This window comes from Sus scrofa, chromosome 6 (assembly GCF_054392235.1).
Source record: "Sus scrofa isolate SSC_HxYL_T2T_F1_AM1 chromosome 6, Sscrofa_HxYL_maternal_Yorkshire_Landrace_v2.0, whole genome shotgun sequence".
NCBI lineage: Eukaryota > Metazoa > Chordata > Mammalia > Artiodactyla > Suidae > Sus > Sus scrofa.
The window spans coordinates 66,546,306-66,559,275 of NC_139388.1; the positions used below are offsets into that span (position 1 = coordinate 66,546,306).

General features: G+C 46.1%; 3 protein-coding genes across 5 annotated transcripts in view; all 3 read left to right on the plus strand.

Moving 5' to 3' along the window:
* The window catches only part of LOC110261339 (zinc finger protein 444), a 996,914-nt gene that overhangs the window by 148,839 nt on the left and 835,105 nt on the right, over positions 1-12,970 (plus strand). The window lies entirely within an intron of this gene.
* Positions 1-12,970, plus strand: part of LOC100737142 (uncharacterized) — a 117,529-nt gene that overhangs the window by 35,671 nt on the left and 68,888 nt on the right. The gene's annotated exons all lie outside the window — the stretch shown is intronic.
* ZSCAN4 (zinc finger and SCAN domain containing 4) overlaps positions 5,288-12,970 on the plus strand; it is a 29,689-nt gene continuing 22,006 nt past the window's right edge. Inside the window, exons 1-3 of one of the 3 annotated variants that reach the window (XR_014806866.1) lie at positions 5,288-5,326; positions 6,457-6,495; positions 7,067-7,193. Coding sequence is in view for 1 of the 3 variants with exons in the window: in XM_084962408.1 (XP_084818534.1) it covers positions 6,463-6,495; positions 7,067-7,193 (160 nt within the window). In the remaining 2 variants the exon portion in view is untranslated. Of the gene's footprint in view, positions 5,373-5,579; positions 5,706-6,456; positions 6,496-7,066; positions 7,194-12,970 lie in introns of those variants that run through there. The other 2 variants (XR_014806865.1, XM_084962408.1) reach the window with 2 other exon arrangements.

Below are 12,970 nucleotides of genomic sequence, written 5' to 3' on the forward strand. Positions count from 1 at the left end.
TTGTTTCCAACCTCTCCCAGTCACCGGAAGGGACGTCTCTCTGCAATCTGGGATGGGAAACTCCATTGCTTTTTTTTTTTTTTTTTTTAATCTTTATCTTATCTTTTTGCTCTTTCTCGGGCTGCTTCCCACGGCATATGGGGGTTCCCAGGCTAGGGGTCGAATCGGAGCCATAGCCACCGGCCTACGCCAGAGCCACAGCAATGCGGGATCCGAGCCACGTCTGCAACCTACACCACAGCTCACGGCAACGCCGGATCGTTAACCCACTGAGCAAGGGCAGGGACCGAACCCACAACCTCATGGTTCCTAGTCGGATTCGTTAACCACTGCGCCACGACAGGAACTCCTGAAACTTCATTGCTTCTACTGCACACTCTGCCCTCCAGCAAAAAAAAAACGGGCTCTGCCACTTGGTGGCCACCTCAGGACTCCCCGCTGGGCTGTCACCTACAAAATCTCTCCTCGCTGGGTCTCAAACAAGACACATGACCCAAACGTCTCATTTTCTTTTGCAATGTGGCCTGGCCCCAGTATGAGCCAGATGACCTGAAAATGGAACATTCGATTTTCAGATTCGGAGGAATTTGGGGAATTTTCTTAGACCCGATGGAAAATGGTCAGAGGTTCCCCACATAGATGCTTTCATGCTTCTCTGCCCTAAGCTCTCCTCATGCACTAGGAGTGAGTCACACAGTTTTCTCCGATTACGGGAACCCCCCTCCCTGTCTTCTAAACCCTGCCGATGATTTTGATCCTTCTGATGCAGCTGCCCCACCTACAACAAGTCACAGAACACCTGCCCGGCTTTCACAGACACACCTTCATGATATAAACAAACTTTCTATCCCTACTGTCTCTGTTACCATAGAGGATAAAACAAAACCTCCCTTTCGGAATGGGAAAATGAAGCCTCTGTTTTGCTTGTTTGTGTGAATCTTTGTGTGTGTTGTGCAAGTGTGGCTTTGCCAAAATTAATTAATGAAAGAGCTCTACTTAACTGGCTTAAGGGAAATTAAGGGCTTACATAAATCTTCAAAATACTAAGGTAAATTAATTTTAGGTTCTCGTGAACAGGAAACTATTCAGGATTAAATGAACATCTAATACTAAAGTTTGTGGATCTAGGAGTTCCCGTCGTGGCGCAGTGGTTAACGAATCCGACTAGGAACCATGAGGTTGTGGGTTCGGTCCCTGCCCTTGCTCAGTGGGTTAACGATCCGGCATTGCCGTGAGCTGTGGTGTAGGTTGCAGACGTGGCTCGGATCCCGAGTTGCTGTGGCTCTGGCGTAGGCCGGTGGCTACAGCTCCGATTCAACCCCTAGCCTGGGAACCTCCATATGCCTCGGGAGCAGCCCAAGAAATAGCAACAATAACAACAACAAAAAAAGACAAAAGACAAAACAAACAAACAAACAAACAAACAAACAAAAAAAAACATTAAAAAAAAAGTTTGTGGATCTAATTAATATAGATATGTCTTTGGAGTCAGGAACATAAGTATCGTAACTTATTGTACCTAGATTTGATAGAAGTCAAATGAGATACTGAGACTTAAGTTACTAAACAGAAAAACCAAAGTCATTTAAGACTATTAATCGGTGGGTTTGGTGCCACCCTGAGATGTTCTCTATAAGAAAGCACATGTTTTTAAAAATTTCTAAAAGACAATCCATGGTTGCTCTCAAAAAGTGGGATGTGGAGTTCCCGTCGTGGCGCAGTGGTTAACGAATCCGACTAGGAACCATGAGGTTGCGGGTTCGGTCCCTGCCCTTGCTCAGTGGGTTAAGGATCCGGCGTTGCCGTGAGCTGTGGTGTAGGTTGCAGACGTGGCTCGGATCCCGCGTTGCTGTGGCTCTGGTGTAGGCCGGTGGCTACAGCTCCGATTGGACCCCTAGCCTGGGAACCTCCATATGCCACAGGAGCGGCCCAAGAAATAGTAAAAAAAAAAAAAAAAAAAAAAAAAGTGGGATGTGTGTTTTCAGTAAAGAAGGCCAGAGGAATGAAATTACTCTTTTCTTTATTTTTTTTTTTTAGGGCTACATCTTCGGCATAAGGAGGTTCTCAGGCTAGGGGTCACATTGGACCTGCAGCTGCAGGCCTACGCCACAGCTGCAGCCACGCCAGATCCGAGCTGCATCTGTGACCTACACCACAGCCCAGGGCAAAGCTGGGTCTTTGACCTGCTGAGCAAGGCCAGGGATTGAACCCGAGTCCTCGTGGTTACTAGTCAGATTCATTTCCGCTGAGCCACAATGGGAACTCTGGAATTACATTTTATTAAGGAAAAGGATAGTAAATCTGTTTCATGGCTTGGTATTTTGAATGGAAAGATAGGGGTTTATAATATGGATACAGAAAGCAATGAAAGGTTTGTGGGAAGTAGACACTGAGAAAAGAATGTTGAACATGGTTGGGACTGACTAAGGTTAAAATTAAGTTTAATGGAGCAAACTCATTTTAACAGTAAGATAAAACTTGAAACACTTGAATTTGGATTCAGTCTGTTAAAAGAAGTTTTTCTTAAAATGCTGCTTTTGATAACAGATCATGTGAATTTCTTTGCCTTTGATTTGTTTGCTTTTAAAATCCTTTGTTACTTTGGTTGAGTGAATAAGTAATGTTAAGCAATAATCTATGATTCTGTTTGATCAGATGTTTTTGAGTCATCCCAGAAAAAATTACTGAATCTACTAGGATTATTTGGTAGATTAAATCACAAGGAAAATATTGTCAAATCAAAGGTAAAAACAAAATCTGTAGAGATCGTGGCACATGGAGATAAAGTGCATTCTACTTCTGCAACAAGTCACCCCTCGTTGTCAGATTTTTGCCATCCGATGCCCTTGCATCATGACAAGGGTTGGCTCCTGAATCACAGATGTTAAGATTGGTAAACAATGACTGTGAATTAAACAGTCGGGGCTGTGGGAATCCGAGACTGCCGCTTGCTTCTTCCTGGCTCTCTGACAAATCCAGTAATAGTAATAATAGTAATAATAATAATAATAAATGGTTAGAAAATGTGTTTTCTACAATGCTAATTTGGCTGTATTTGTTAAAGATGAGGGTAATTTTAAAGAAAAAGACTGTTTTGACTCCTATGCTAGTTTTGTGTATTGAGGTTAGTGTTTACTGTCTAAAACTCACCTCCCGAATAGTCCTTTGCTGTTTTATTGCATTATAGTCAAGCTTAACTGAGCTATTAAGAAAATATTCTGCTCTTGTGAAGCCGATTGCTGTAATCTGCCTTTGACGTCCCATGATAACCAGGGGACTATACATTCTGGAAAAGTATCATTTAAAATGTTGTCTCCATGGAGTTCCCATTGTGGCGCAGTTAACGAATCCGACTAGGAACCGTGAGCTTGTGGGTTCGATCCCCGGCCTTGCTCAGTGGGTTAACGATCTGGCGTTGCCGTGAGCTGTGGTGTAGGTTGCAGACGTGGCTCGGATCCCGCGTTGCTGTAGCTCTGGCGTAGGCCAGTGGCTACAGCTCCAATTCTACCCCTAGCCTGGGAACCTCCATATGCTGCGGGAGCGGCCCAAAGAAATAGCAAAAAGCCAAAAAAAAAAAAAAAAAAAAACAAAAAACAAAAAACTGTCGGAGTTTCTGTAGTGGTCATCGGGTTAAGAACCTGACATAGTGTCCATGAGGATACAGGCTCAATCCCTGGCCTTGCTCAGTGGAAGGTTCCAGTGTTGCTGTGGCTTAGACTGGCATTTGCAGCACTAATTTGACCCCTACCCTGGGAATTTCCAAATGCAGCAGGTGGTGTAGGCCAGCGACTACAGCTCTGATTAGACCCCTAGCCTGGGAACCTCCACATGCCATAGGAGCGGCCCTAGAAAAGGTAAAAAAACAAACAAATCAACAGTTATTCTTTTTTTTTTTTTTTGCTATTTCTTGGGCCGCTCCCGCAGCATATGGAGGTTCCCAGGCTAGGGGTCCAATCGGAGCTGTAGCCACCGGCCTACACCAGAGCCACAGCAACGCGGGATCCGAGCTGTGTCTGCAACCTACACCACAGCTCACAGCAATGCCGGATCGTTAACCCACTGAGCAGGGGCAGGGACCGAACCCGCAACCTCATGGTTCCTAGTTGGATTCGTTAACCACTGCGCCACGACGGGAACTCCCCAACAGTTATTCTTATTCACCATTATATCACAAATTCTAGCAGAATAATTTGACCTGAAAATCATGCAACTTATATAATTAAAAATACAAATTAGTAATTGATCCAACTGGAAGTTCCGATCGTGGCTCAGCAGTAACTCGACAACTAGTATCCATGAGGATGCGGATTTGACCCCTGGCTCCACTAGAGGCTTAATATCTGGCCTCACCATGAGCTGCAGTGTAGGTCACAGACACAGCTTGGATCTGGCGTTGCTGTGGCTGTGGAGTAGGCCAGCAGCTGCAGATCCGATTCAGCCCTGGCCTGGGAACTTCCATATCCTGCATGTGTGCCTCCGCCACCCCACCCCCCCCCGCCGAAAGATACCACATTTGGTAATTTTTTTGTTTTTAGGGGCACACCCTCGGCATATGGGTGTTCCCCTGCTAGGGGTCTAATCGGAGCTACACCTGCCAGCCTATGCCAGATCGTGTATGTGACCTATACCACAGCTCATGGCAATGCCAGATCCTTGACCCACTGAGAGAGACCAGGGATTGAACTCGCAACCTCATGGTTCCTAGTTAGATTCGTTTCCCCTGTTACGATGGGAACTCCTGCATTTGGTAATTATTAATGCAAGAACCATTAAAATTGTTATGTAATTTAATAATCATTTGCAACAACTGAGAAAGAAAAGGAATCGTGAAATCAGCAAATAGCTTCATTAGCACATTTAGCCAAACTTATTTCATGTATAAATATAATCCTACCCAATTTCCATGAAATTCAACAGAAGTTTAACAACTTATCCCGTTGAAAGAAAAAGACAGAGTTCCTGTTGCACTGCAGCGGAAACAAATCCGAATAAGAACCATGAGGTTGTGGGTTCGATTCCTGGCTTCCCTAAGTGGGTTAAGGATCTGACATTGCCGTGAGCTTTGGCTTGGATCCCGCGTTGCTGTGGCACGAAGTTTCTCTCCCACTGGAAGAATTCAGCGCTCAGTTCTGAGCAGCCCAGGGGCACTACTGGCCCCTTCTCTTGGAGGATGACTGCCAGGAGCCTCAGTAGGCTAGTGAGCGGCGAGAACTACATTTCCCAGAATGCCAGGCATTGAGCGGCAGTGAAGGGCACCCAATAAGCATTCAGAATTTCACCATTTCCTGAAGGGCACGCGGGTGAAGGCGGAACTTCCGTTTTGGAGGTTTGTGTGGTTGTGGGTGTTTGTGGTCGTTTTGGCGATATTGTGGGTAAGGAAGTCGAGGACTCAGGCTGGGGATTCAAGTGACAGGGAAGGCCGGAGCAGGGGCTTTCTCCCCAGGGAAGAGAGGCGCGTCTAAGGTCGGGGATATCGCCGCCTGCGAGGCCGGCAGGAGACAGCGGCGTCGGGGCCTCTCGCGACGCTCGGCTGTCCCCTCTCCGCCCCGCCCTGTGGGTCCGGGGGCGGCGGCCGCGCTGAGGGACCCGCCCCCGGGGAAACGCTCGTGCTCGGGCCTCCCAGCCCTCACCCGCCAGACACCGAGGCCCCGAGCGCGGGGCGCCTGCTCGCGTGCCTGCAGCCGGTCCAGGACGGTGAGGCGGTGGTGGGTGGCAGCCGTTGCAGGCGGAGGGACCGGCGGGTGCAGAGGCTTGGAGGTCGGGCCGAGCCTGGAGGGTTGGCGGAACCCGGGGTCCATGTTGCTTCTGCAAGGGACGGAGTTTGCGGAGAGTGGCCCACGCGGTGCCAGGCCGACGAGTTGACCCTTCCTTCCTGAGACCCTTGGAGCCATGGAAGTTGTGAGGAGAGAGACATGATCTGAGTTAGATTCGAACCCCCCCCCCCCGCAGAGTGTGTTCAATAGACCAGATTGAAGGGCCGCTGAGGACATTGAGCAGAAGGAGGTGGGGTCCCTCCCCCCGCAAGGACACACGACGGCTGAGAGTCAATACAGAGGTTAGGCAGTAGGGGAGTTCCCGTCGTGGCTCAGTGGTACGAATCCGACTAGGAACCAGGAGGTTGCAGGTTCGATCCCTGGCCTCACTCCGTGGGTTAAGGATCCAGCGTTGCCATGAGCTGTGATGCAGGTTGGAGTCACAGCTCGGATCCCGTGTTGGCTGTGGCTGTGGTGTAGGCGGGCAGCTACAGCTCTGATTGGACCCCCTAGCCTGGGAACCTCCATATGCCGCAGGTGCGGCCCTAGAAACGACAAAAAAAAAAAAAAAAGAGGGAGAGAGATTAGACAGTAGGCCCGAGGACAGATCCCTGGCTGGGTGCCTCCCAGGGGTGCAGAGAAGGCCTGAGCCCCTGGAAAATCGCCATGCTCCCATCCCTCTAAGACCTGCCTCTTCCCGCAGGTTTCCATGGCTGCGGAAGTGCTTTTGGAACCTCCTCAGGTAAGTGGAGGTGTCCTCATCCCTCACTGGTGGCAGCCCCTGTTTTCTCCGGAAAGTTGTGATGACGTGAGACTTGTCCCCTGGCAGTTTCCCAGCCCTTGGGCGTGGGTGGAGACCCTGGAGAATGCTAGGTCAGGGTCCTGAGTGGAGTCCAGGGGTTGTGTGGAAGGGTTCCCATTTGAGGCGAGATGTGGAAGCTGAGGAGAGAAATGGGAAGTGTCTGGAGGTCTCCTGTCTTTGCAGGTGGGGAGTAGGTCAGACTTGGAGTGACTGCCTGTGAAGTTAGGGCTGTGTTCCGGAGGCGGTGGGGGGTCTGGACGGGCTGAGGGAGGTGATGCGTTCTGGGTCTTCACAGGCTGCCTCTGGCTGCAGAGTGGCCAGCAGAGTGACCACAGTGGGGAGTGGGAGTGAGAGGAGAGAGCGGACAGCCCCAGGGGCCCCAGGATCTGGACTCTCCTCTGATTTGGGCCTCTTAAGAGGCAGGCTGGCCACGGGTGGATGTGTGAGGAGGCGGACTGTGGGTCCCCCGGAATGAGGCTGTTGCAGGTCTCATCTGTCTCTGTGCTGGCAGGGCCGTGTGACCTTTGAGGACGTGGCGCTGTACTTCTCCTGGGAGGAGTGGAATCTCCTCGATGAGGCTCAGAGATGCCTGTACCAGGATGTGATGCTGGAGACCTTTGTGCTTCCATCCTCCCTGGGTAAGGTCTTAGACGTGCCCCTCAGGCCTGGGCAGGGCTCTGCCTTTCTCTTTTCTCCAGGCTTAGGTACGTCTCCATCTAAACTGTGGACACTTCGTCCTTCTCCAGACCCCTGGGCAGATGCTGTGGTTACTAGGGCTGGTCTGAGTGCAGGCTTCCTTCTCACCTTTATCACTCCAACACCAGCTGCCCCAAAGCCTCTCAGGGAAGGATTTGGTATCACTGTTCTGGAGGTCAGCCTCATGGATCCCACCTGTCTTACCCTTTCCCAGGCTTGGTGACCTTCTAGCCCCATGGCTCCAAAGTATCGCTCCCTTCCTATACCTCTCCTTTATTTGTGCCTCACCATGCCTGGAATTGTAGTCATTTACACAGTCACTACTTAAACAAATATTCTTGCAGGGAGTTTCCGGCATGGCTCATTGGTTAATGAACCCGACTAGTATACATAAGGGTACGGGTTCAATCCCTGGCCCTGCTCACTGGGTTAAGGATCCGGTGTTGCCGGGAGCTGTAGTATAGGTCACAGACACAGCTCAGATCTGGCATTGCTGTGGCTATGGTGTAGGCTGGGTAGCTACAGCACTGCTTCAGCCCCTAGCCTGGGAGCCTCCGTATGTGGAGGGTGTGGCCCTAAAAAGACAAAGGACAAAAAAAAAAAAAAAAAATTCTTGCAAGATCTTTCTCTGAGGTTCTTTGTGCTTTGTTTTACATTATTTTTTCTTTAATTGTGGCAGTATATACAAAACAAAATATTTTCCACTTCTAAGTGGCGTTAGTACATTCTCATTGTGCAACCATCACAGTCATACATCCACAGAACTTCATCTCACGGACAGAAACTCTGTACCCTTAAACAGCATCTTCCCCATCCACTGCATTGCTTTCTCTGTCTATAAATTTGACTACACTGAGTGTCTTATATGTGTGGAATCATAGAGTAGTTTTCCTTTGATGTCTGGCTTACTTCACTTAGATACTATTGTAAAGATTCATCTATGTTGAAACATTGTTAACATTTTCTTTTTTTTTAAGGCTGAATATTTATTGTATGTATGTATTACATTTTTTTTTTTTTTTTACCCTTTATTCCATCGTTGATCCTTCCCCTTCTTGGTTCTTGTGAATAATGCTGTTAATACCATGGGTTTACAGATAGCTTTTTTTGTGTCCCTGCTTTTTTTTTTTTTTTTTTTGCTCTTTAGGGCCATACCCATGGCATATAGAGGTTCCCAGGCTAGGGGTCGAATCAGAGCTACAGCTGCCAGCCTACACCACAGCCGCAGCAAGGCTAGATCCAAGCTGCATCTGCGACCTACACTACAGCTCATGGTAGTGACAGATCCTTAACCCACTGAGCAAGGCCAGGCATGGAACCTGCAACCTCATGGTTCCTAGTCGGATTCGTTTCCACTGCGCCACAATGGGAACTCTCCTGCTTCAATTCTTCTGTATATATTCACTGTATGATAACTTTTTACAAACTTTTGAAAGAATCACCATACTTCCTACAGAAGCCACACAAAGATTATAGTTTCTCCCACCCTTGCTGACACTTGGGTTTTTATAACCCATCCTAATTAGTGTGAAGGAGTATCTCATCGTGGTTTTGATTTGCATTTCTCTAACAACTAGTGATGTGAGCATCTTTTCATGTGCTTATTCTCTGTTTATATATCTTTTGGGAAAAAATGTCTCTTCAAGTCTCTTGCCAATTTTGAATCTTGTTTTTTTGTGTGCATGGAGTTTTAGGAATTTTCTTTTCTTTTTTTAGTTCTCTTTATTTATTTATTTATTTTATATAATGATTTTTATTTTTTACCATTATAGCTGGTTTACAGTGTTCTGTCAATTTTCCACTGTACAGTATGGTGACGCAGTTACACATACATGTATACATTCTTTTTTCTCACAGGAATTTTCTGTATATTTTGAATATTTACACTTTCTCAGATATGTGATTTGCAAATATTTTCTTCCATTCTGTGAGTTGCCTTTTTTTTTTCCTTTTTCCTTTTTTAGCTGCACTGCAGCCAGTGGAAGTTCTCAGGCCAGGGATCAAATCAGAGCCGCATCTCGGACATATGCTGTGGCAGCAGCAATGCCAGATCCTTAACCTGTTGCACTTCAAAGTAACATTCTGTGTTGTCTCCTAAGAGTTGTATATAGGAGTTCCCATCGTGGCGCAGTGGTTAACAAATCTGACTAGGAACCATGAGTTTGCGGGTTCGATCCCTGGCCTTGCTCAGTGGGTTAAGGATCTGGCGTTGCCGTGAGCTATGGTGTAGGTCGCAGATGCGGCTCAGATCCCACGTTGCTGTGGCTCTGGTGTAGGCCAGTGGCTACAACTCCGATTAGACCCCTAGCCTGGGAATCTCCATATGCCACGGGAGCGGCCCTCAAAAAAGGCAAAAAAAAAAAAAGAGTTTTATATAGTTGTAGTTCTTAACTTTAGATCTTTGATCCATTTTGAGTTTATTTATCTTGTGTCCATCCAACTTCCTTCTTATGCATATGGATATTCACTTCTAGCATCATTTGTTGAAAATTCTGTCATTCCCTGTGGAATCATCTCAGCCTTGTTGAAAATCATTTAACCATATAGGAGAGTTTATTTCTGAGCTCTTTATTCTATCCCATTGGTCTGTGTGCCTTGATATCAGTATCATATTGTTTTGATTACTGTAGCTTTGCAGTGATATTTGAAATTTAGAAGTGTGACTCCTCCAACTTTGTTCATTTTTTTGTTTGGTTTTTGGCCTGGCCCACAGCATGTGAAAATTCCTGAGCCAGGGATCAAACCTGTGCCACAGCAATGACCTGAGCCAATGCAGTGACAACACAGGATCCTTAACAGGTTGTGCCACAGGAGAACTCCAAGATTCCATGTTACTTTTAAGATGAATTTTTCTTTTACCACAGAAAACTTTGTTGGAATTTTTTTTTTTTTTTTTCTTTTTAGGGCTGCACCCATGGCATGTGGAAGTTCTCAGGCCAGAGGCTGAATTGGAGCTACAGCTGCCAGCCTACACTATAGCCACAGTAATAGCAGATCTGAGCCGTGTCTGTGATGGACACCACAGCTCATGGCAATGCTGGATCCTGGACCCACTGAGCAAGGCCAGGGATTGAACCCACATCCTCATGGATACTAGTCAGATTTGTTTCCACTGTGCCACAATGCGAACTCCCATTGTTGGAGTTTTGATAGGAATTGCATTGACTCTGTAGATAGCTTGGATAGCAATGACTTCTTTTTTTTTGTTCCTCGTTTTAGGGCTGCACCCATGGCATATGGAAGTTCCCAGGCTAGGAGCTGAATCAGAGCTGCAGCTGCCAGCCTACACCAAAGCCACAGCAATGCGACGTCCAAGCCGAGTCTGCGACCTCCACCACAGCTCACAGCATCGCCGGATCCTTAACCCACTGAGTGAGGCCAAGGATTGAAGCTGCATCCTCATGGATGCTAGTCAGGTTCAAAAACCGCTGAGCCACAAGGGCAACTCCAGCAATATTTTACACTTTTTATTGTACAAGTCTTATTTCCTTGGTTAAGTTTATCTTAAGTATTTTATTTATTTTTACTTTTTTATTTTTTTGTCTTTTTTGCCATTTCTTGGGCCGTTCCCACGGCATATGGAGTTTCCCAGGCTAGGGGTCTAATCGGAGCTATAGCCATCGGCCTACGCCAGAGCCACAGCAATTCGGGATCTGAGCCGTGTCTGGGACCTACACCACAGCTCACGGCAACGCCGGATCCTTAACCCACTGAGCAAGGCCAGGGATTGAACCCGCAACCTCACAGTTCCTAGTCGGATTTGTTAACCACTGCACCACGACGGGAACTCCAAGTATTTTATTTTTTTTGACAGATACTTTTATCATGAAATTCTTTTCTTTGTTTCTTGCTCAGATTATTCATTGTTTAGTTTATAGAAATTTTTCCATCTTCTATTTATATCTTCCTCCTTGGCTATATTCATTTATTCTAGCAGTTTTGTGGTGAAATCTTTAAGATTTTGGAGTTTCTGTTGTGGCTCAGGGGTAATGAACCTGACTAGTATCCATGAGGATGTGGGTTTGATCTCTGGCCTCACTCATTGGGTTAAGGACCCGGAGCTGCCATGAACTGTCGTGTAGGTCACAGATGCAGCTGAGATCTTGTGTGGCTGCAGCGTAGGCCAACAGCTGCAGCTCCAATTTGACCCCTAGCCTGGGAACTTCCATATGCCACAGGTGCAGCCCTAAAAAGAAAAGGAAAAAAAAAAAATTGAAAAGAATTCATGAGCTGTGGTGATTTCACTTCATTTCTCTTTTGGATGCCCTTTATTTATTTGTCTTTCTTGCCTAATTGCCCTGGTAGAAGTTCCAATACTATGTTGAATAGTAGCAGCGGAAGCTGTCATCCTTTTCTTCTTACTGATCTTGGAGGAATAGTTTTCAGTCTTTCACTATCGAGTATAATATTTGCTGTGGTTTTTAAATTTTTCTTGCTTTATGTTAAGCTGTTTAACGTTTATTGATAAATATTTTCATCATGGAATGGTTTCTGCGCATTGATTGATGTATTGTTTTTTTTTCCTCATTTTGTTAAAGTGACATATTACATTGATCAGATTTTGTATGTTGAACCATCCTGGCATTTTAAAAATAAGTCCCAATTGTTTGTGGTGTATAATCTCTTTACTATACTGCTGAACACAGTTTGCTAGTATTGTGTTGATTAATTTTTCACCAGTAATCGTCATATGTGTTGGCCTGCAGATGTCATTTCTTGTAGTATCTTTATCTGTTTTTTAATATTGGGATAACGACAAGAGCTCCATTTAATCTAATTAAAGCAATTTAGCATTGCATAGTTGTTACATTGCATTGATTCTACCAGTGTAGTTATTGCCCAGTGGGGAAACGCCTGGTTTTACTACTCTGCCATCTTTGTTCTAGCTGTGCCCATTAATTGGTACTTTTTGTAGTATTTTAAAAATGCTCCTAAAAAATAAAATAAAATAAAATAAAAAACATTCCTGAGGGTTCCCAGTGTAGCTCAGCAGTAACAAACCCTACTAGTAGCCAATAGGATGGGGGATCCATCTCTGGCCTCCCTCAGTGGGTCAAGAATTCAGCGTTGCTGTCAACTGTGATGTAAGTTGCAGATGCAACTCAGATCTGGCGTTGTTGTGGCTGTGGTATAGGTCAGCAGCTACAGCTCCAATTAGATCCCCAGCCTGGGAACTTTGATATGATGAGGTTACAGCCCTATAAAGACAATAACAATAACAATAGTGATAATAAAAAAACTTTCTTATGTTATCTCGTATGCTGCGTTGTCTAGGCCAGTATTGGATACTAAGCTGTCCTATTCTTCTCTTAGGAATTGAATCATCTGTCTCATGGAGTAGTAGCTCAGCTAGGACTAGAGGAAGAATATTCTGTTCTTCCCAGAATGGACATGACCTCAGGGCCTGGTTGAAATCATATGAAGAACCTGTCCTGTTTTACTGGTATTTTGGTGATGCCATTGCCAGTGGCCACACCCCACTTCAGTCTTTCTCCTTTCTTGACACTTTGCCAACTTGTCATTTCTACTAGTTATTTGTATTCTGACTCCTGCTGAGACCTACTCCTCACCTCTCTGGACTGCTTATCTCACTCGTCCTCACACTGTTCCCACCTCACTGCTTTCCAGTTTTGTAATGTCCTAAAGTGTGCACATGTCAGCAGTCCTTAAATACCACTTACCACCTTTTCAGTCAGATTCTTCTGGATCTGAACTAGAC